The sequence below is a fragment of the Lepus europaeus genome, chromosome 17, assembly GCF_033115175.1.
Source record: "Lepus europaeus isolate LE1 chromosome 17, mLepTim1.pri, whole genome shotgun sequence".
NCBI classification, from domain to species: Eukaryota; Metazoa; Chordata; class Mammalia; order Lagomorpha; family Leporidae; genus Lepus; species Lepus europaeus.
This window is the reverse complement of record NC_084843.1, coordinates 44,832,910-44,857,003: the sequence shown is the minus strand read 5'-3', so window position 1 is coordinate 44,857,003 and position 24,094 is coordinate 44,832,910. Positions and strand designations below refer to the sequence as shown.

The window sequence follows — 24,094 nt, the reverse complement described above, 5'->3', positions numbered from 1 at the left end:
TTTTTTTTTTTTTTAACCGTGGTGTGCTATGCCATTGTGTATATATAAAATAATTTCTATCCAGTCCTCAGTTGGACATCTAGGTTGATTCCATTTCTTAGCTATAGTGAATTGAGCTGCTGAAAACACGGGGGTACAGATCATTCTTTTTTTTTAATTGCTATTTTAGACATTTGCTTATTATTTTTGTGGATAATGTTTCCTTATAGAAAACTTTTTAATATATATCCCATAGGTACAATTTTTTGGATTATAGCAGTTCTTCCCCCCATACTCACCCTCCCACCCCCAAACCATCCCACCTCCTACTCCCTCTCCCATCCCATTCTTCATTAAGATTTGTTTTCAATTATCTTTATATACAGGAGATCAACTCTATATATAAGCAAAAATTTCAACAGTTTGCACCCACACAGACACACAAAGTATAAATTACACTTTAAAGACTAGTTTTTTGTTGTTGTTGTTGTTTTTTTTGACAGGCAGAGTGGACAGTGAGAGAGAGACAGACAGAAAGGTCTTCCTTTTGCCATTGGTTCACCCTCCAATGGCCGCCGCGGTAGGCACGCTGCAGCCAGTGCACCGCGCTGATCCGATGGCAGGAGCCAGGTGCTTTTCCTGGTCTCCCATGGGGTGCGGGGCCCAAGGACTTGGGCGATCCTCCACTGCACTCCCTAGCCACAGCAGAGAGCTGGCCTGGAAGGGGGGCAACCGGGACAGAATCCGGCGCCCCGACCGGGACTAGAACTCGGTGTGCTGGCGCCGCAAGGCGGAGGATTAGCCTAGTGAGCCGCGACTAGTTTTACCGTTAATTCTCATAGTACAACTCGTTAAGGACAGAGGTTCTACATGGGGAGTAGGTGCACAGTGACTCCTGTTGGTGATTTAACAATTGACACAATTTCTTTTCATTTGGGTAAATTCCCAGGAGTGGGATAGCTGGCTCATAAAGTAGGTCTATGTTCAGATTTCTGAATTATCTCTGTACAGTTGGCTACAGCATTTTACATTTCCACCAACAATGGATTAAGGTGCCTTTTCCCCCACATCCATGCCAGCATTTATTGTTTGTTGATTTCAATAAGAGAGCCATTCTAAATGGGGTGAAGTGAAACCTCATTGTGGTTTTTGATTTTTTCATATGTCTGTTGGCCACTTGAATTTCCTCTCTTAAAAATGCCTCTTAAAATCCTTTGTCCATTTCATAACCTGATGGTTTGTTTTGTTGTCTTGAGTTTCCTGAGTTCTTTATAGATTCTAAATATTAATCATTTGACAGTTGCATGGTTTGCAAATATGTTCTCCCATTCCATTGCTTGCCTTTTCAATTTGTTAAGTGTCTCATTGAAGAGCAGAAGCTTCTCAGCTTGATGTAATCCCATTTGTGAATTTTGGCTTTGATTGTCTGTGCTTCTGGAGTCTTTTCAACGAAATCTTTACCTATGCGAAACTCTTGCAGAGTTTCCCCAATCCCCAATGTTCTCTAATAATTTAATGGTATCTGGTCATAAATTTAGGTCTTCAATCCATTTTGAGTGGATTTTTATATAAGGTGTAAGGTAGGGGTCATGTTTCATACTTCTACATGCAGAGATCCAATTTTCCCAGCACCATTTGTTGAAGAGACTGTCCTTGCTCCAGGGATTGATTTTAGCTCCTTTGTCAAAGATAAATTGGTTGTAGATGTGTGGGTTGATTTCTGGCATTTCTATTCTGTGCCATTGGTCTGCACATCTGTTTTTGTTGCAGTACCAGGCTGTTTTGATTATAACTTCCCTGTAGTATGTCTTGAAATCTGATATTGTGATGCCTCTGGTTTTGTTTTAAGTTATATAAGATTCTTTTTACTATTCAGAGTCTCTTGTGTTTCCATATGAATTTTAGCATTATTTTTTTTTATATCTGAGAAAAATGTCCTTGGTGTTCTGATTGGGATTGCATTGAATCTGTAAATAGTTTTTGGTATGGGCATTTTGATGATATTGATTTTTCCAATCCATGAACATGATTTTTTCATTTTTGTGTCTTCTTCTATTTCTTTATTTAATGCTTTGTAAATTTATTCCCTGAATATCTTTTACTTTATGTGATTTCATACTGATGTGTTTTACATTTGTCTCCTTGAGTTTAAGATAAAATGTTTAAAATCTCAGTGCATAATTTTCACTTTAGCTTGCCATTATAATGCTCAATGATAGAATAAATCCAACTCCATAGGTTGCAATCATTATAATCTGTATAAATTGAAGTACATTTTATGATTTATTAGGGTCTTCTCAGTAAGGAATGAAGTCCGCTTGACTATGAATCCTAAACATGTGCTCTGCTCCCAGTGCCTTCATTTAATAGCACTACAGCTTTCTCAAATAAGTGTCAGGCCCTTGTCTATAGAAGCATTTCTGTCTGTCTTATCACTGCCTGCCATCTTGAGAGATGAATTTAAGTAGCTATGAATTAGAATTTATGAACAGATGTTGTTGGGTTGAAAATTGAAAACTTGGCAACACTTACGAATATTCTCAGGGAATTCAGTTCTTAGAGGTTCTGTGGACCACCTCTAAATAGGTATCATTCTTGCAGTGACCAGAAACACTACTCAGAAATTCTAGTCTTATTTAACACTGAATTAACTTACTGCATAATTAATACTTTTAAAAAATATTTTATTTATTTATTTGGTGGTAGAGCTACAGAGAGAGAGAGGAAGAGACAGGGAGAAAGGTCTTTCTTCCACTGGTTCACCCCCCAAGAATGGGTGCTAGCGCTACCAGTGGAGGATTAACCTACTGCCCCACAGCACCAGCTCCTAACATAATTAACACTTAACATGCTATGGAGTTAAATATGTGTAAGAAAATGTGAACTATATCCTCTTAGAATATACATCATCAGATGATTCATCCTGCAACCGCATGGGAGACCAGGAAGAAACACCTGGCTCCTGGCTTTGGATTGGCACAGTTCCGGCCGTAGCGGCCATTTGAGGGGTGAAGCAACCGAAGGAAGACCTTTCTCTCTTTCTCTCTCACTGTCTATAACTCTACCTGTAAAATAAATTAAATAAAACAAGATTGTTTTCAATTTAAAAAGCATCTCCTAAGTTATAGCATATATGACATAAATGTGTTACTATTTAGTTCTGTGATACTACCTTTTAAACTAAAGTTAGATAAGTGTCTTTATCTAATGACACACAAAATGCCCTTGGGGATTTTGTTAACTTCTACTGTCTTATCCAGGTTGTGAAAATTTCATCACTCCTTGAATGATTTAGTTTCCACTAATATCATGGCTCTATTTTAAACATTCTATTCAGAAAGTACTTGGATATCCTTCTCAAGGAGAGCGTGTCACTTATTTGAAAATTCCAGGGGGGAAAAAAAATCAAAGAATGTTTTGGTGAATGGAAGTTGACATTTAAAAGGATTGGTGTACCAGTGCTTCATCAGTCTTAAAAACGTGATTATCTGAAGAAACGCTTACTGCAGTAGCTGTGCTTGGCTCAATTTGTGGAAAACAGCTGTCATGGTCGATCAGGAGGCTTCAGAAGAGCTATGGTGCCACGCTTCTTGCGTGTCCTCACTTTCCATGAAAATCTAAAGGTAGAATTCATTGTATTGACCCTTCAGAGGACTCCAAACTTCAGAATAAAAGGGAGCTCCATTTTAGAATCCACTGCTTTTTTAAGAGAGGGAAGAATTCAGACAAATTTCCCCACATTCCTAATTTATTAGTGTTTATGTCTTTGTAAATTCTTTCTACAATGTGTAGGGTTAATGATCTCTTTTCATGGTAGATAGGCAAGTGGAGTAAAATCCCCAGATTGTTTAAATAGCCTCACTTCTTATGTGCTATTTTGTATGTATTATGGGATTACCTGCTAACTTGCTGTAAATTATGTTGAATCAAAGTCTATCACATAGTATCTTTTGAAATTTGCTATTGTCTGAAATAGCTACAAATATTTTACCTCATGTTATAAAAATATATGTGCCTAGCAAGAGATATTATAGTTAAGACAATTGAAATAAAGAATAAAATTGAGCAGATTCTGCTATTAACATAGTAAAATTAGGGGCTGGGTTGTGATGTAGCAGGTAAAGCTGACACCCACCATCATCATATATGGATGCCAGTTCAAGTCCTGGCTTCTCCACTTCTAATTCAGCTCTCTGCCAGTGATCTAGGAAATCAGTGCAAGATAGCCCCTGTTCTCATGTGGGAGACCCAGATAAAGCTCCTGGCTTGGACTTGTCCTGGCACTGACTATTATAGCCCTCTGGGGATCTGTGGCCATTCTCTCTCCCTCTCTCTCTTTTTGTCTGTGTGTGTGTGTGTGTGTGTCCCTCTCTCTCTGTAACTCCGGCTTATAAGTAAATATTTTTAAAAACAGTAAAATTAATGGGATGTCTAAAGTAATTGTTTTTCTTGATCATTATATAAAATAGTTTGTTGTATTCATATGAAGCTAGAGTATGTATGCATTTCTAAACCAACTCAATAAGTTAAAAGGATAGGAGAGTAAGTTAAAATACTGGAAAAGAACTCCTCAGGTGTACAAAAATATTAGAAGTAGCTATCCTGCTAAAGCAAGGCTCATGGGTACAACTCTTGTCTTTACCACTGTGGAGTCATCTTGCCCTAAAAGGAATCTACAACTATACAGTTGTGCTGCCTCACCACTCAGAACAGAGTGAGGTTTGCTCTCAATAAGCCCTTAGACATGAAACCTTTACCTGAAGAATACATGCTAAGTGTATTATTATATTTTAAGTTCATCAACAGCAGTTTATGATTGTAACAAGCAATTGTAGTTCCTTTACTATAGACTGAATGGGTACTGAGGATAGCAAAAGCTATGGAAAAAAAAAAACTGAAAATTTGTTCATGAAATAGCTTGTGCTGTAATTTTGGCCTTTTATTCTTTGCCTCTTCATCTAAAAAGTGACCTGGAGTACGTGCTGCACACTTCCTGGGCAGTGCAAAATTTACTGGGACATCAATTTCTAATGCATCTCTTCTAAGTAATTTTGTGTAATTGCATTGTCATGCTGTTCCCCTGTTAAAAATCTATTTGTTGCATTTAAAATTTGTTGTAAAAAACATTTTTTTTAATATTTAAGAATCTGTGTTTTAGAATGAGGCAAGTTTGACTTAATAACATTGATGTTTTCTAGCTAAAGAAATTTCAGGAAATGAGTTAATTCTTAAAATTTTGATTTCAAATTCTGTAAAAATGTGGATGCTATTCACACCAGCTCCTAGATTTTTCCTAAGTATAATCTGATATGTAGCAAAACACTTAAATTGATAGCTAACAATGCTTATTGTCACTATTATTAAAATACAAGCAAAATTGTCAATGTATACCATTATTAATAGACCTGGTTATTTACAAATGGTGAAAAGTTTCTCCAACAAATGTGCAATGTGCCCCTCTTTTACACTTTTTCAGTAGCTGAACTGAAAACCACTAGGTGAAATCAGTAGTTCATATGTACATATCATCTCACAGCCGACAGTTCCATAATTTCTTGGGATTTTTCCAGTGCTCTGTATTTCCAAAATCTTGAAATACATGAAGACTTTTTAAAAGACTGATTTATTTATTTGAACGGCAGTGTTGCAGAGAGAGAGAGAGAGAGAGAGAGAGAGAGAGAGAGAGAGGTCTTCCATCCATTGGTTCACTCCCCAGATGGCCCCAATGGCCAGAGCTGTGCTGATCTGAAGCCAGGAGCCAGGAGCTTCTTCCAGTCTCCCACGTGGGTGCAGGTGCCCAAGGACTTATCTGTCTTCTACTGCTTTCCCAGGCCGTAGCAGAGAGCTGGATCAGAAGTGGGCAGCTGGGACTCAAACTGGAGCCCATAAAGGCAGCGGCTTTACCAGCTGCAACAAAGCACTGGCCCTAGTGAAGACTTTAAATACTAATTTTAATGTCTGGGAATACATGACACATGATAATTCATTCACTTATTCATGCATCCAGTCAAACACTGTTTGAGTAGTACCCCTAAGGGCCAGGTTCCATTCACTGTGTTCTGATAGAGTCCTTTTGTGAAGCTTGTATTCTTTTGGAGGAGACGAATAGAAAACAAATAAACATATAACACATGCACTATGCTTTCAGGTAGGATTACTGAAGAAAAATAATGTACAAGGGATTGTTATAGAGCCTGGGGAAAAGGAGGATACATTTATTACCTAAAAAATCTTGGAGACGAGTGTATCAGGCATAAAGCAAAGACAGTGGAGCACAAAGACAATGTGTGAACAAAGAATAAATAAGGGGATGAAGTTAGATAGGTAAGCACAAATCAGATATTTTTAGGATCTCATAGCCCATAATAAGGAGCTTGACTATTTTTGTGTGTGAATGAAATCCCTGGAGACTTTTAGCCAAAGTTTACATAGTGGTTTATATTTTAAACAATAACTCCAATAAAAGGGATACAGAGAGCCAATTAAAAGTCCACTGCTAGAAGTATCTGGCAGAGATGCATTCATTGAGGTACTGACAAGATATGGTGATGATTTGGTTATAGGACTTTAGACAAAAAGAGAGGATCCATGCTATCATCCCTAGGGTTTGATATCAAATTCACTTTGGTAGAATATGGGGGCATTTCTCTCGAATAGAGGAGGTAAAAATTTGGAAAAGGAAATAAGGAGTTTGGTTTTAAATATGACTAGTTAAAATAGAATGTCTAGTTGACAGTTGTATGAACAAAATTGGACTTTAAGGATTGAGAAGTTTTGCCATAAATGAAAATTTGGGGAGTTATGAACAAATTCAAAGTATTTAAAAGTATGGGATGGGAAGATGTTCTAGAAGCCTACAGTAAACATGCTAGAAATACCTATGAAAGAGCCACGGCAAACTCTTACATTTGATAACCAAGATGACTGGGAGAAAGCAAAGGATCTGAGATACAGCAGCCAGCAAGGTAGAAGAGTAGAAAAAAGTTAAAGAATATACTCCAGTAGATGGGGTTTTGTGTAATGTCTGAAAGAATTGCACTTACAGATAATAATCAGGAAATTATACCAGCCATAGAGACTACCATATTTATCCTCTAGCCCAACTGTGATTCAGGAGCCAACATGAACAAAAAATTCTGTTCAAGGACTGTCATAAAGAAGATAATTGCAAATAACAATGTTCTCCTAGCCATCATAGCATCCAAGTATCACTAAGTATGACAATTGCTGGCCCATGAGGAAATATTGTTTCTACATCAAAATAATGCAAAATCAAAAGGTTTTTTTTTTTATATTAGTATTCTCTGTAAAGGATTTAGTGGTGTAATATCAGAGTCTGAAATGAGCATCTACTACATTCTAGTTCTGTGTCTGAGTTGTTTGCTTGACTTCTAGGCATCAAGAAACTTAAAAGCCCTAAGCACTGAAAAGATTATGTGACTTACCTCATTGTCATCCTGTATAATTCAAAATTTAACCAACTTAAACCTCAGTGTGTGTGTGTGTGTGTGTGTGTGTGTGTGTGTTGGTCCTGGTAGACAAGATGCCAGTGAGGACATTTGTATCCCATAGGAACTAGCTTTAATATCTGGCTCTAACGTGACTCCAACTTGGTGCTAATGCAGACAGACCCTGGAAGGCAGTGGTCATGGCTCAGGTAATTGGGCTGCAGTCTCAATTAGAGGCTATTGAATGCATTTGCATAATAAGTGAGGGGATGGGAATGGAGCATTCTCCCTCTTTTTCTCTCTCCTCATACAAATGAATTGTAAACATAAGTAAATAACACGATACAAGTGAGAAGATCCAACAACATATGGAGAAGCTTCATTATATTCACATTGATACTTTTTAAAAATCATTCAATATTACTTTTTCTCTTTTAAAATAATTTTTTTGTTTATTCTTCATCTCCTCAAGTTCATTGGAAATACAAATGGTGAAAGAGTACACATGTACATATTTAGTATGATTCTTGCAAAACCCAACAGTCAACAAGTGTTAGCTGTCATTATTTTACTATTATTATCATCTCTATTCTAGAGAGTTGTTGTGATGAGTAATGTGATTTAGAGTGATAATTGCCACACAAGAGAGGGTAAATAATTTTCATTTCCTTCTCTTCCATATTTGTTCCTAGATTTTGTCATAATCACCCACACTTTATCATTTTCTGTATGTCACATATTTCAAATAAGTGTGATATTAAAAGAAAAGATCTTATGACTGTTCAGAAGATAAAATATTAAGGAGACACTGGGTGTTTGGGGAAGCAGCTGTAATTCATATAATTAAAGGGAAAGAGAAGTCGCCCAAGGCAACTGTTAAATTTTTCGCTCTCATAAATCATTTAAAAATAACCTGTAGTCACTTCATTGGTTCAGATTGAGTTATACTGAGAAATATACTGCTGCATTTCAACCCTGAAATTGTGAAATCATGAAATATGCTTCTTTGCTTCTAAAAGGCCATTCATTTTAAAAATCCTTATTACGTTGTCACTACATTTTGTTTTCATTTTGTGACAGTAAATTAATTTCTTTTTAGGGATTACCTGCAAGTCGAGTGAGGTATAGAGTAGATGATGTCCAGTTCCCTTACCCGGCTAGTATTTTTGACGTGGAAGAAAATTCTGGAAGAGTAATAACTCGAGTCAATCTTAATGAGGAACCAACCACAATTTTTAAGGTCAGTGTGTCATTTACTTTATGTTGTATATTTGATTTGATGTTTCAATATTAATAGAGTTTGACTTAACAGGTAAGAGTATTTCCTTTTACTTTTTTTCTTTTGCCTTTTTGGCTTTTTTAATATTAAAATGGTTTTCTTTGGTGAAATAACATTAAACTAAAAGATAAAATGATCTAACATATTGGTGATAACTAGAATTTACTATTTTTTCCTCTGTGATAACATGCCTTACAAGTATTAAGTAAAATATATGTTTTAAAACAATTTAATCAAATAATTAATGCTGATTTTTAAACTCAGTAACATTTCCCATGGCAATAAATAATATTAATATTATTTTAATCATTCCATGATGTTCTACAGGATGAGTGCATGATATGTTTTCCTTTTTTTTATAAATATTTTATTTATTTATTTATTTATTTGAAAGAGTTACACAGAGAGAAAGGTGAGGCACAGAGAGAGAGAGAGGTTTTCCATCCACTGGTTCACTCCCCAGTTGGCCGCAACAGCCAGAGCTGTGCTGACTGGAAGCCAGGAGCCAGGAGTTTCTTCCGAGTCTCCCACAAGGGTGCAGGGGCCCAAGGACTTGGGCCATCTTCTACTGCCTTCCCAAGCCATAGCAGAGAGCTGGATTGGAAGTGGAACAGCCAGGTCTTGAACCGGTGCCCATATGGGATGCTGACACTTCAGGCCAGGGCTTTAACCTGCTGCGCCACAGCGCCAGACCCATGTTTTCCTTTTAATCTAATAACTTGTTCTTGGTGTTGTGTGCAGGTGGAATTTTTTTTTTCTAATAGCTCTGTATTCTGAAACAGCTTGTATGAGTATCACCTGCCATTTCCTGATTTTTCCCCCCTTAAATACCAGAAGCAGAACTACTGAATCGAGTCTATATCAAGTCTGTGCTTCTAGAAAATTTGGGGAAAAAATTAATCTATGGCACATTCTCAATCATACTTCAGAAGAGTACCCATTTTCCAAATAAGCACTGGATCTTGTTATTTTCAATCATTGTGTATCTTCTGTATGCAAATTACGTAAAATATCTACAACTATGTGATGTATGTGAAGATTCACTGCAATTGTCAGTGGAATAGACTATGTTATCTACTTTGGTTTTCAATTTTTTTCAAATTGTCTTAAAAATGCTTGTCTGCACGTTTCAAAAATATTGAGGATTAGTATTATCTTAGCTAATCCAGTTCATTAAATGTTTGAACACTTCCATTTTTTGCAATTATTTTCAATTATATTTGCACTGTGAATAAAGCCTTTATTCTACACTAGGGAAATATCTTTGTCACTTAACCTTGTGATAATCAATGAGCACCATGTCTCACTTGATTTTATCACTGTTTAAAAAAACATTCTGCTTGTAAATTAGTATAATCCCAAAGGTAAATGTGACTCTCAGAGTAATCCTTGCTAATGGTCTTTCATGATCTAGGTTGAATTATTGTAAATTCTGAACCTGAAACTTCGAAAATATTGTACATTCTGGAGAAACAAATAGTTTTAAAACATTAATATGCCTTAAAATACACATTGGAATTATTGGTGTAGTTTTGATTATTAAATAAAATGATCAATTATAAAATATATTGTCATAACAAATAATATACAGGTATCACATCTTAAGACTAAAGATTTTATTGTTTTCATTCTATGTAAAATTTCTATTATAGAATATTATATTGGTTTTATATAATTTAATTGTTTTTAAAAGATTGTATGCCAAAGTGTGTTAAACTATAACATTTCCAATTTTATCCTCCAGAGCCAAGTATTTCCACCCTATAATCTTGCAAACAATTAATTCACAGGAAAAATTAATTTTCTTTTATAAGTAAGCTAATTAGCTTTTTGGTATTGATGTGACTGAATTTAACACTTTTTAAGTAAGTGTGCTGATGCTGTAAAGCAGATGTTTCTACTGTAGGCACCAGTGGAATTAGAAAACTTTTTAATTGGAGTGATGTAGTATCATATATCTCTCTCTTTTTAAGCCATAGAGTTAGTAACTTCCTTAAACTTTCACATATTACAAATGAAAATCGCAAGAACTACAAGGCTGGATTATTGTGAAGATTAATGAGGATGCAGCCTTTGCTAACACAAAGTCTGCTGCTTGGTAGGCAGTGAGGGGATGAGTATTGTTCCCCTTTCTAATGAAGAACATATGTATAAAAATGATGCTTCTGTTCTCTTCTTGCTTATGCTTTTAACATGAATTTTCATTACTTTTTAAGTTGGTGGTTGTCGCATTTGATGATGGTGAGCCTGTGATGTCCAGCAGTGCCACAGTGAAAATTCTTGTCTTACATCCTGGAGAAATCCCACGCTTCACACAAGAGGAATATAGGTATTAAATCCCATCCAGTTTTCAATACATCAAGTAGTTAGTGTGTGTATGTATTTTTTTTTCTTTTAGGGAGTGCTCAAAATTAATGTAATATGAATCCATCAATTAACTGAGCATCCAAATTCCAGCTTAAGTTTCTAACTTACTCTCATGTTTACTTCAACATTTAATACAGTTAAAATGATAATTTATTATAAAATATTTTTTAATGATTTGTTATTGGGTCTTTTAATATTACATCAAGCTTTGGAAAATACACATTATGTTCTGGGTATATATTTTAACTAAAGAATGATCTCAGTGACAAGAAGCAGACTTTTAGCTTCTCTTTACTTGCTGGATAAAGTATATGAGGGTATTTCTAAAGATTCTTGGAAAATGGAGTAAAAAATATATTTGTTTTGGTACATAAGATTTTGAAATCCATGCATTCATTTCTCAAATATTTTCCATAAGTTTTTTAAGCTCCTCTTCAATGCATCAGTTTCATTTTTTTTTGTTCCTAAATAAAATTATCTTTCAATTATGTTTTCCATGAACTCTGGAAGTACCATTGTATCATCCAGTTTTTATCTCTAGCCTGCAATGGCATTTTGTGTCTATTAATGTAGATATTTGTAGATATCACTAGGTATGTAATATAGTATTTGTAAATATTACTAGATAATATAGATATTTTAATGTAGATATTAATAGATATTTCTGTATTAATGTAGCTATATAGGTCAATCATTCTATTAATAGATAACAGACTAACACTGTGGTACAAATATTTAGCTATATATTAAAAATATACATATACATACATATATTTACATATCTATTTATATATGTAGATATAGATACTGATAATGCTTTAGTCACCCAGTCAGCTCAGATGACCATAAAAAAATGTGTGGCTTAAACAACAGAAATTTATTTTCTCACTCTTCTGTAGGTTGACCATCAAGTCTATTATCACCAGGCCAGCATGGTCAACTTCAGGCTCTTTTCCTGTCTTACAGACAGCTGCCTTCCCACTGTATCTTTCCATGGCAGAGGGAAGGCAAGTATTCAGCATGTCTTCTTACAATGACACATCCCCTGTTGACGTCTCCACCCTCATTACATTGATAAACCTAACTACCTCCCAAAGACCTCATCTCCAAATATCAATTGGGAACCAATTAGGGCAAATGCATTCAGAAGAACATTATAAATCTTGACATTATGTGTTTCCAATCACAAGGCAATAAGGAAATAAAGCTATTTTAATTTCGCTGTATATTCAATAAATTCTCCACTTCCAAAGCCTCACAATCTTTGTGTGGAAACAGGGACTTAAATGAAAAATAAAATACACTGTGAAACCAACATTAGTAGATCAGAGTTCAGAGGCTGTATGTTGGAGAGACAATTAACTATGTCTGAACATGATTAGCACAGCCTCAAGCTATGTCTTGAAGGCAAAATAAAGTTTAGGCAACAATACAGAAGACTCTGGAACTTGATCTACATCGAAGAAGAGCATATACAGAAGTATAAATAAGAAGCATATGGGTGTATGTTGAATTCATGAATGTTTTGGGAGCTTAGTCTAAAACATGAGACAATTGGAAGTTGAGCCATGATACTAACAGTTTCTGATAAAGGAAGACTTTATCATGTTCTCAGATTTGGGTTTTAACTGCTGTATAATTTCTATGATTTTACTCTACACTTTTAAGCTAGAGCAGGGTAAGTTACTGAGGGAGAAGGAGCAGGAGGAATACATTTGGAAAATTTAATACACTAAACTAAGTAGCTTTCTCCCTTCCATAGAATGAATATAAACCATTATCATGCACACTACAAGTAAAACAAATGAAATGCATAGGTCAATTCTGTTTGAAAAGGACTGTCTCCCTCCTGTCCATTCTTACTGCCTCCCTTCCTCTTTTAGCAATGTCATAACTTGTTGACTCTGTTTCTTTTCCATGGGACACACAGTATTCTGCTTTTTAAAAATTTCCCTGAATGTGTGACCTGTGATGTTTTCAAATGGCAAGATGGGTGTGGTAGAGGTACAAATGCTGCTGTGACCCCCATGGCCCATACCCCTGTACTTGGTATGAGTCTCAACTACTCAGCTTCCAATCCAGCTTCCTGCCAAGGCACACCCTGGGAGGCAGCAGGTGATTTCTCAAATACTTGGATCTTTGCCACCCACCTGGTAGACCTGAATAGAGTTCGAGACTCCTAGCTTTAGTCTGGCCCAGACATAGCCATTTCAGTCATTTGAGGAGTGAACCAGCAGTTGGAAGATTGGAAGATATTTCTTTTCCCAGCTCCCTCCCAAAGTAAATAAAAATTTAAAAACAGGATCAAACTGGATGTGAACTAACCTGATATGTTTCTCATTAACTTATCTAGATCATTTAGACTCTGAGGTAGACCCAAAAACTCCTCACAGTTTCAGCTCAGCTGAATACCCACCTTTTTTTCTTAAAAATCCTGACCCCAACTGTACTCATTCTTTGAGGCCAAAAGAGAAGTTAAAAAAAAAAGAATTGAAGAGTCAGTAATATTTTTCCCATGAATGAACTCCATGTGTGGTGTACTGTTTCTCTGGGCTCATTTGGAGCTCATTTCTGTTTTAATAAAAATATGCCTGCAGACTTCTCAAAGTATGTCTTTGCTCATTATCTCTTTTAGTTAAAATATTGTGGCACTGAGGCCAAGGTCACAGATTCAGTCATGGCATTGCTCATTTGGGTGTCTTTTTTAAGTGCTCTTGTTTAATGCCACCTTTAAAAAATACAAATGTTTTGTTGAATGAATAATTTACATCTCATACCATCTCTGCATAAAACTAACTAAAAATGAATCTATTAATAAAGTTGTTAACAGAGAGAATAAAACACTAGCTAATTACTTGGTGCTGAAATTATCTGCAGTCACAGGAGCACATGTGAGATAATTTTGACCTTCCAGACTTTTTTAACAGTTGGAAAATTGCCCTTGGTTATTGTAGTTATTTTGTTACTCTACTTATAAAGGCAAGGTAATCTGTTTTGCATCCTACTGTTCATAGCTAGAATTCTAGGAATCAATATAATTTTCATCACAGATTAAGTCTAATTGAGTATTGAAAAGGATCCTTTCATTGTCTGTGGGACACCCAAAAAACTTGAATAATAAAAGATAAGGCTGTCAGAATTTAGCTTAGCCATTAAGATTCCACTATCCACATTGGGATGCTTGGGTTTGAATCAAGCTCTGGTTCCTGATTCTAGCTTCTTCTTAATGTAGAACGTGGGAGGCAGCAAGTAAGGCTGAAATAGTTAGCTCACTGCTGCTCACATGGGAGACCCAGAATGAGTTCCTCACCATGATTTTTAGCCTGGCCCATGCCCAGTCCCAGCTATTGGTGATTTTTTTTGAGAATGAACCTGTGGATAAAGCTCCCTTTCTTTTTGTCTGTCTGCCTAGCAAAAAACAATAAAGTACCATAACAAATGTGTATAAAATACTTTACTTCTTGAGTAAATGCAAAAAATTAATTAAAATATTTATATAGGCTTACATTTGAATCATACCATCAAATAAACTATAGAAGACTTCATACTGATACTTATCTTCATTTAATTCTCCATTCTTTGGAATATTTGGAGGATGTACATGGCAGTGTGTCTAGATGCCTACAAAATCATTTCCTCTTTCTCATGGCCATAGAAGGAAACTAAATTCCCCAGCTTCATTTACCAGGTGGAGCCATGTGACCAAGTCCCAGAGAGTATAATATGGGAATTGGTGGTCTGCAACGTTTTCTAGCTTGGCTTAACCTTTCTCCTTTATGGGTGGCTGAAATGGAGAAAGTAGGGCAACTGTAAGAACCGTATTTTAACAACTATAAATATATAGGATCAAAGCAACCTAAACCCCTGAATCCTAGCTTAGAGAAGATCTACCTAAATGGGAATACTTTTTAGCAACTGTTATGTAAGCAAGAAATTTAGGTGTCTGTCTATTGTATTAGGTACTGTTGTTTAAAGAAATATAAGTTGTTTAACATTTTTTATTAAACTTTTATTTAATGAATATAAATTTCCAAAGTACAGCTTATGGGTTACAATGGCTTCCCCCTCCCAAAACTTCCCTCCCACCCACAACCCTCCCCTTTCCCGCTCCCTCTCCCCTTCCAATCACATCATGATTCATTTTCAATTCTCTTTATAATCAAAAGATCAGTTTAGTATATATTAGATAACGATTTCAACAGTTTGCCCCCATATAGCAACACAAAGTGAAAAAAAAATACTGTTGGAGTACTAGTTATAACATTAAATAAGAGTGTACAGCACATTAAAGGCAGAGATCCTACATAATATTTTTTAAAAATTAATTAATTTTATATGCCGTTTCCAATTTAACACCAGGTTTTGTTTTTTTTTTCATTTCCAATTATCTTTATATACAGAAGATCACTTCAGTATATAATTAGTAAAGATCTCATCAGTTTGCACCCACGCAGAAACACAAAGTGTAAAAATACTGTTTCAGTACTAGTTATAGCATCACTGCACATTAGACAACATATTAAGGACAGATCCCACATGGGATGTAAGTACACAGTGACTCCTGTTGCTGACTTAACAATTTGACACTCCTGTTCATGGCATCAGTAATCTCCCTAGGCTCTAATCATGAGTTGCCAGGGCTATGGAAGCTTTTAGGGTTCGCTGACTTTGATCTTATTCCGATAGGGTCACAGTCAAAGTGGAAGTTCTCTCCTCCCTTCGGAGAAAGGTACCTCCTTCTTTGATGGCCCCGTTCTTTCCACTGGGATCTCACTAACAGAGATCTTTCATTTAGGTCTTCTTCTTTTTTTCTTTTTCCATGGTATCTTGGCTTTCCATGCCTACAATACTCTCATGGGCTCTTCAGCCAGGTCCGAATTCCTTAAGGGCTGATTCTGAGGCCAGAGTGTTGTTTAGGACATCTGCCATTCTATGAGTCTGCTGTGTATCCCACTTCCCATGCTGGATCTTTCTCTCCCTTTTTGATTCTATCAGTTAGTATTAGCAGACACTTGTCTTGTTTGTGTGATCCCTTTGTTTCTTAGACCTATCCAAGCCATCGAATGTGAACTGAAATTGATCACTTGGACTAGTGAGATGGCATTGGTACATGCCACCTTGATGGGATTGTATTGGAATCCCCTGGCACATTTCTAACTCCATCATTTGGGGCAAGACTGATTGTGCATGTCCCAAATTGTGCATCTCCTCCCTCTCTTTTTCCACTCTGAAATTTAACAGGGATCACTTTTCAGTTAAAATTTAAACACCTAAGAATAATTGTGTGTTAATTACAGAGTTCAACCACTAGTACTAGAACAACAACAACAACAACAACAAATACTAAAAAGGATAAAGTATTACATTGTACATCTAGAGTCAGGACAAAAGCTGATCAGGTCATTGTTTCTTATAGTGTCCATTTCATTTCAACAGGTTTCCCCTTTGGTGTTCAGTTGTCGCCGATCAGGGAAAACAAATGATATTTGTCTCTTTGGGACTGGCTTAATTCACTCAGCATGATGCTTTCCAGATCCCTCCATCTTGTTGCAAATGACTGGGTTTCATTGTTCCTTACTGCTGTATAGTATTCTATGGAGTACATGTCCCATACTTTCTTTATCCAGTCTACTGTTGATGGGCATTTGGGTTGGTTCCAGGTCTTAGCTATTGTGAATTGAGCTGCAATAAACATTAATGTGCAGATGGCTTTTTTATTTGCCAAATTAATTTCCTTTGGGTAAATTCCAAGGAGTGGGATGGCTGGGTTGTATGGTAGGGTTATGTTCAGGTTTCTGAGGAATCTCCAGACTGACTTCCATAGTGGCTTAACCAGTTTGCATTCCCACCAACAGTGGGTTAGTGCCCCTTTTTCCCCACATCCTCTCCAGCATCTATTGTTGGTAGATTTCTGGATGTGAGCCATTCTCACCAGGGTGAGGTGAAACCTCATTGTGGTTTTGATTTGCATTTCTCTGATTGCTAGTGATCTTGATCATTTTTTCATGTGTCTGTTGGCCATTTGGATTTCCTCTTTTGAAAAATGTCTATTGAGGTCCTTGGCCCATCTCTTCAGTGGGTTGTTTGTTCTGTTGTTGTGGATTTTCTTGATTTCTTTGTAGATTCTGGTTATCAACCCTTTATCTGTAGTAGAGTTTGCAAATATTTTTTCCCATTCTGTCGGTTGCCTCTTCACTTTCCTGACTGTTTCTTTTGCAGTACAGAAACTTCTCAATTTGATGCAATCCCAGATGTTAATTTTGGTTTTGACTGCCTGTGCTCCTGGGGTCTTTTCCAAGAAGTCTTTGCCTGTACCTATATCTTGCAGGGTTTCTCCAATGCTCTCTAATAATTTGATGGTTTCGGGTCGTAGATTTAAGTCTTTAATCCACGTTGAGTGAATTTTTGTGTAAGGTGAAAGGTATGGGTCTTGCTTCATGATTCTGCATGTAGAAATCCAGTTTTCCCAGCACCATTTATTGAATAGGCTGTCCTTATTCCAGAGATTAGTTTTGGATCTTTGATCAAATATAAGTTGGCTGTAGATGTTTGGATTGATTTCTGGTGTTTCTATTCTGTTCCATTGGTCTATCCATCTGTTTCTGTACCAGTACCATGCTGTTTTGATAACAACTGCCCTGTAGTATGCCCTGAAATCAGGTATTGTGATGCCTCCAGCTTTGTTTTTGTTGTACAAGATAGCTTTGGCTATTCGAGGTCTTCTGTGTCTCCATATGAATTTCAGCATTATTTTTTCCAGATCTGAGAAGAATGTCTTCGGTATCTTGATTGGTATTGCATTGAATGTATAAATTGCTTTTGGGAGAATAGATATTTTGATGATATTGATTCTTCCAGTCCATGAGCATGGAAGATTTCTCCATTTTTTGATATCCTCTTCTATTTCTTTCTTTAAGGTTTTGTAGTTTTCATCGTAGAGATCTTTAACGTCCTTGGTTAAGTTTATTACAAGGTATTTGATTGTTTTTGTAGCTATTGTGAATGGGATTGATCTTAGAAGTTCTTCCTCAGCCATGGCATTGCCTGCATATACAAAGGCTGTTGATTTTTGTGGATTGATTTTATATCCTGCTACTTTGCCAAACTCTTCGATGAGTTCCAGTAGTCTCTTAGTAGAGTTGTTTGGGTCCCCTAAATAAAGAATCATATCATCTGCAAAGAGGGATAGTTTGAGTTCTTCCTTCCCGATTTGTATCCCTTTAATTTCTTTTTCTTGCCTAATAGCTCTGGCTAAAACTTCCAGAACTATATTGAATAGCAGTGGTGAGAGTGGGCATCCCTGTCTGGTACCAGATCTCAGCGGAAATGCTTCCAACGTTTCCCCATTCAATAGGATGTTGGCCATGGGTTTTTCATATATTGCTTTGATTATATTGAGGAATGTTCCTTCCATACCCAGTTTGCTTAGAGTTTTCATCATGAAAGGGTGTTGTATTTTATCAAGTGCTTTCTCTGCATCTATTGTGAGAATCATATGGTTTTTCTTCTGCAGTCTGTTAATGTAGTGTATTACGTTGATTGTTTTCCGGACGTTGAACCATCCCTGCATACCAGGGATAAATCCCACTTGGTCTGGGTGGATGATCTTTCTGATGTGTGGTTGCATTCTATTGGCCAGAATTTTATTGAGTATTTTTGCATCTATGTTCATCAGGGATATTGGTCTGTAATTCTCTTTCAATGTTTCGTCTCTTTCTGGCTTAGGAATTAAGGTGATGCTGGCTTCATAGAAAGAATTTGGGAGGATTCCCTCTTTTTCGATTGCTCTGAATAGTTTGAGAAGAACTGGAGTTAGTTCTTCTCTAAATGTCTGGTAGAACTCAGCAGTGAATCCATCTGGCCCTGGGCTTTTCTTTGTTGGGAGGGCCTTTATTACTGCTTCAATTTCTGTGTCAGTTATTGGTCTGTTTAGGTTTTCTATGTCTTCCTGGCTCAATTTAGGTAGGTTGTATGTGTCCAAGAATCTGTCCATTTCTGATAGATTTCCCTGTTTGCTGGCATACAAGTCCTTATAGTAATTTCTGATGATTCTTTTTATTTCTGTGGCGTCTGTTGTTATGTTTCCTTTTTTATCTCTGATCCTATTGATTTGGGTCTTTTCTCTTCTTTTTTTAGTTAGTTGGGCCAATGGGGTGTCAATTTTGTTTATTTTGTCAAAAAACCAGCTCCTCGTTTGGCTGATTTTTTGTAATGTTTTTTTGGATTCAATCCTGTTGATTTCTTCTTTGATTTTAATTATTTCCCTTCTTCTACTGGGTTTGGGTTTGGTTTGCTGAAGATTTTCTAGATCCTTGAGATGACTTGAAAGCTCATCTATTTGGTGCCTCTCCAATTTCTTGATGTAGGCACCTATTGATATAAATTTTCCTCTTAACACTGCTTTTGTTGTATCCCATAGGTTTTGGTATGTTGTGCTGTTATCCTCATTTACTTCCAGAAAATTTTTGATTTCTCTTTTAATTTCTTCTATGACCCATTGTTCATTCAGGAGCATGTTGTTCAATCTCCATGTGTTTGCACGTGCTCTGGGGATTCCCGAGTTGCTAATTTCCAATTTCATTCCTTTGTGGTCTGAGAAGCTGCATGGTATGATTCTAATTCTTTTGAATTTGCTGAGACTTGCTTTATGGCCTAATATGTGGTCAATCCTAGAGAAGGTTCCATATACTGCTGAGAAGAATGTAAAGTCCTTAGATGTAGGATGAAATGTTCTGTAGATATCTGTTAGATCCATTTGGGCTATAGTGTCATTTAAATCTGCTGTCTCCTTGTTGATCTTCTGTCCTGTTGATCTGTCTATCTGTTAGAGTGGAGTATTGAAGTCCCCCAGTACTCTTGTATTGGGGTCTAAGTCTCCCTTTAAGTCCCTTAATAAGTCTTTTAAATAAGCTGGTGCCCTGTGATTAGGTGCATATACATTGATAATCCTTATATCTTCCTGTTGAATGGATCCCTTAATCATTAAATAGTGCCCCTCTTTGTCTCTCCTGACAGTTTTTGTGGTATAAAGTTTATTTTGTCCGATATTAAGATGGCTACGCCCTCTCTTTTTTCATTTCTGTTGGCATGGTATATCTTTTTCCAGCCTTTCACTTTCAGTCTGTATGGATCATTGTTGGAAAGATGAGTTTCTTGTAAGCAGCAAAAAGATGGGTTTTGTTCCTTAACCCAATCAGTCAATCGGTGTCTTTTAACTGGACAGTTCAAGCCATTAACATTCAATGTGACTATTGAGAAGGAGTAACTTTGCCCTGCCATTTGCCAAAGATATTTTCTAATATCTGGTTTGAGATTCTTGTGGTCTTTTGCTGTGAGGTTTCCTTCCTTTACCTTCTTTCATATTGGTGACCGTGTTTCTGTGTTTCTGTATGTAACACATCTTTAAGCATCTTTTGCAGGGCTGGACGAGTGGCGACAAATTCTTTCAATTTCTGTTTGCTGTGAAAGGTCTTTATTTCACCTTCATTCACAAATTAGAGCTTTGCAGGATATAATATTCTGGGCTGGCAGTTTTTCTCTCTTAGTACCTGGGCTATGTCTCGCCATTCCCTTCTAGCTTGTAGGGTTTCTGATGAGAAGTCAGCTGTAAGTCTAATTGGAGATCCTCTGAGAGTAATCTGGCGTTTCTCTCTTGCACATTTTAGGATCTTTTCTTTGTGTTTCACTGTGGTGAGTTTGATTACGACGTGTCGTGGTGAAGATCTCTTTTGATCATGTTTATTAGGGGTTCTATGAGCTTCCTGTACTAGGATGTCTCTGTCCTTCTCCAAACCTGGGAAATTTTCTGCTAGTATCTCACTAAAAAGGCCTTCTAATCCTTTCTCCCTCCCCATGCCTTCAGGAACTCCTAGAACCCGAATGTTGGGTTTTTAATAGTATCCTGTAGATTCCTGACAGTATTTTTTAGATTTCTGATTTCTTCTTCTTTTCTTTGATCTGACTGTTTCCTTTCCTGTTCTCTGTCTTCTAATTCCGATATTCTCTCTTCTGCTTCACCCATTCTGTTTTTAAGGCTCTCTAATGTGTTTGCCATTTGATCTATTGAGTTCTTCATTTCATTGTGGTTTTTTGTCACTATCTCAGTTTCCTTTTCTACTAGTTGTTTCGTTTCATTTTGATTCCTCCTTAATATTTCATTTTCACGGGAGAGATTTTCTATCTTGTCCATTAAGGATTTCTGTAGTTCAAGAATTTGTTTTTGAGAACTTCTTAATGTTCTTATCAATTTTTTGAGATCTGCTTCTTGCATTTCCTCTATCTCTTCATCTTCATAATCTTGCATTGGCGTGTCTTGTTCACTTGGGGGTGTCATAGTGTCTTCCTTGCTCTTGTTACCTCGGCTTCTATGTTTGTTGTTTGGCATGTTGGAGATAATTTATGGTGTTTTTTTTTTTTTCCTGTGTTTTTTTTTTCTCGTTATACTATGCCTCTAAGTGAGCTGTCTGCTTTGTTAGATCCTTAGGGGCTGTGATGGGTGTGGCCAGAGAGCTATGCTTGATTCTTCAGGTTTAAGGCTGTGTAAAGAGCCACTCTCCCAGATTGCTCACTCACTTGCTCCTTGCTGGCTCGCTCTCTCTCTCTCTCTCTCTTTTTTTTTTTTTTTTGACTCAGTTGGGAGTGGAGTTGAGGGTATGTGAAATCTGGCCTCTGTGAGTATTCGTTTGATATACCCCTGGGACCACACAAAGATTTTATGCAGCCCTCAATGTGTTCTCGAGTTTCGCTAAAGTTACTGAGTTTGGCTGCGCTTTACATATGTAAAATCACGGTGCTCTTTGTTTTGCTTGGTGAGTGAAGGGAGAGGCCTCTGTTCCCCCCCCCAATGTCTCGGGTTTCTGAGGTCTTTGTCTTACCCTCCTCTGGTTCCCGCGCTGGCAAGATTCTGTGGCTCTGGCTCGTCTCCCGCCGCTCGGCTCGTCCTGGTTGGTTTTCCTCGTGGTGGGCTCCCTGTAAGTCCTCTGTTTCACATCCACTAGATCCGGAAGCGTTTCCTCTGCAGTTTTTTTCTTGAGTCTTTTCCTGAGGCTACAGTAATTCCACTTTTATGAAACTTTATTTTCCCAAACTAAGGCGCACGTCCTCACTATCCGCCATCTTGGCTCCGCCCCAAGTTCTTTAACATTTTAGTAGTGTGAAGTAATTAATTACATGATATATTTATCACTGAAGTTTTTTGTAATATATGTTGCAATGTTTTCCCATTTTTCATTTTTATAACTTTATTTGTGGCAGAATGATTTTCATTCTTGTGTAGTGTTTTCTTTTCATATGTTCAGTCCTTAACATTGGCAATGTGAACCTTGCCATTTAAGATTGCTATGAAGGCCAGCCATGTATTCTTCCCTAGCAGGAAAAAATAAGGCATAGAATAGTTTCTGAAATCTCATAAACTTTTTTTGCTTCTCTGAGTTTTTCAGATTCCCTTATGACCTCATGCAGATGTACATAATTGCCAGAGATGCTGAACAATGTTATGGACCCACAGTTATCAGGATGATCCTTTGTATTGGTATTTTTACTAGTGGAAAGAAATTCTATTTCCTGTGTTCAAATTAAAGACACACACACGCACACACACATAAATAGTAAAATATTTCTGCTGATTGAGGCTGTGAGGATAAGCATGCTTATGGGTTGTAAATGGAAAGGAGTAATCCCAAAGAAGTAGGATTGTGATATGAGATTTCCAGATCTCAGGAATCTCTTTATTCCAATACTGAGGTTTGAATTCCCTAGGGAATATTTGGTTTCCACAGATGTTTATATGTTAAAGAGAGGTTTTTAAGATAAAGTTTCATTTATTATAGAATTTTAAGCATTTTTTAAAAATTTTATTTTAGCAATACAAACCATACACTTCATATATACAAATTTAAGAACATAGTCACTGTTCCCACCCTACCCTCCTTCCTGGTACATTCCCACAATGCTTCCTCTTCCCTCTCCTATTTCCCTTCTTATTTTTTACAAAGATTTATTTTCAGCTAACTTTACACTCATAAGGGTAGCCCTACACTAAGTAAAGAGTTGAGAAAATACTATAAATAAATAAAAAAAATTGTTCCTCAACAGTTAAGGGCTGTTCAAAAACATCTCATCTCAAAGTGTCACTTTCACTACTATGGATTACCTTTTAGGTACTCTATTAGTTACCACAGATCAGAGAGAACACATGGTATTTGTCTTTTTGGGACTGGCTTGTTTCACTAAGTATAATGGTTTCCAGTTGTATCTATTTTGTTAAAATGACAGGATGTAATTTTTTTTAATTCTGTGTAGTATTCAATAATGTACATATCCATTTATTTCTTTATCCAGTCTTCAGTTGATGGACATCTAGATTGATTCCATATCTTAGCTACTGTGAATTGAGTTGCAGTAAACATGGGTGTACAGATCACTCATTCATATGCTGATTGTTTTTATGTTTGGGTAAATTTCCATGAGTGTGATGACTGGGTCATAGGTAGGTCAGTTTGTGAAATTTTGGAGGTATCTCCATACTGTCTTCCACAGTGGATGCACCAGTTTGTGTTCCTACCAACAGTAGATTCAGGTACCTTTTCTCCCACATCTTCATCAGCATTTGTATTTTGTTGATTTCTGAATGAAAGCCATTCTAACTGAGGTGTGGTTTTAATTTTTATTTCCCTGATGGCTAGTGATTCTGAATGTTTTTTCATGTTTCTGTTGGCTATTTGGATTCAAGTCATTTGACCATTTCTTAACTGGATTGTTTGTTTTGTTGTTGTTGAGTTTCTTGAGCTCTTTATAGAAACTGAATTTTAATCCCTTATCAGTTGCTTAGTTTGCAAATATTTTCTTCCATTCTATTGCTTCTTTACTTTTCTAAGTGTTCCTTTTGCAGTGCAGAAACTTCTCAGCTTGATGTAGACCCATTTGTTAATCTTGACTTTGATTGGTCTGTGCTTCTGGAGTCTTTTCCATGAAGTTTTTACCTATGCCAATGTTTTGCAGAGTTTCCCCAATGTTCCTTACT

General features: G+C 36.6%; 1 protein-coding gene across 15 annotated transcripts in view; it reads left to right on the top strand.

Moving 5' to 3' along the window:
- PCDH15 (protocadherin related 15) overlaps nt 1-24,094 on the top strand; it is a 725,080-nt gene that overhangs the window by 544,782 nt on the left and 156,204 nt on the right. For all 15 annotated transcript variants that reach the window (XM_062215103.1, XM_062215102.1, XM_062215101.1 and 12 more), the window contains 2 exons: nt 8,527-8,667; nt 10,923-11,035. In XM_062215103.1, coding sequence (XP_062071087.1) covers nt 8,527-8,667; nt 10,923-11,035 — 254 coding nt within the window. The remainder of the gene's footprint in view (nt 1-8,526; nt 8,668-10,922; nt 11,036-24,094) is intronic.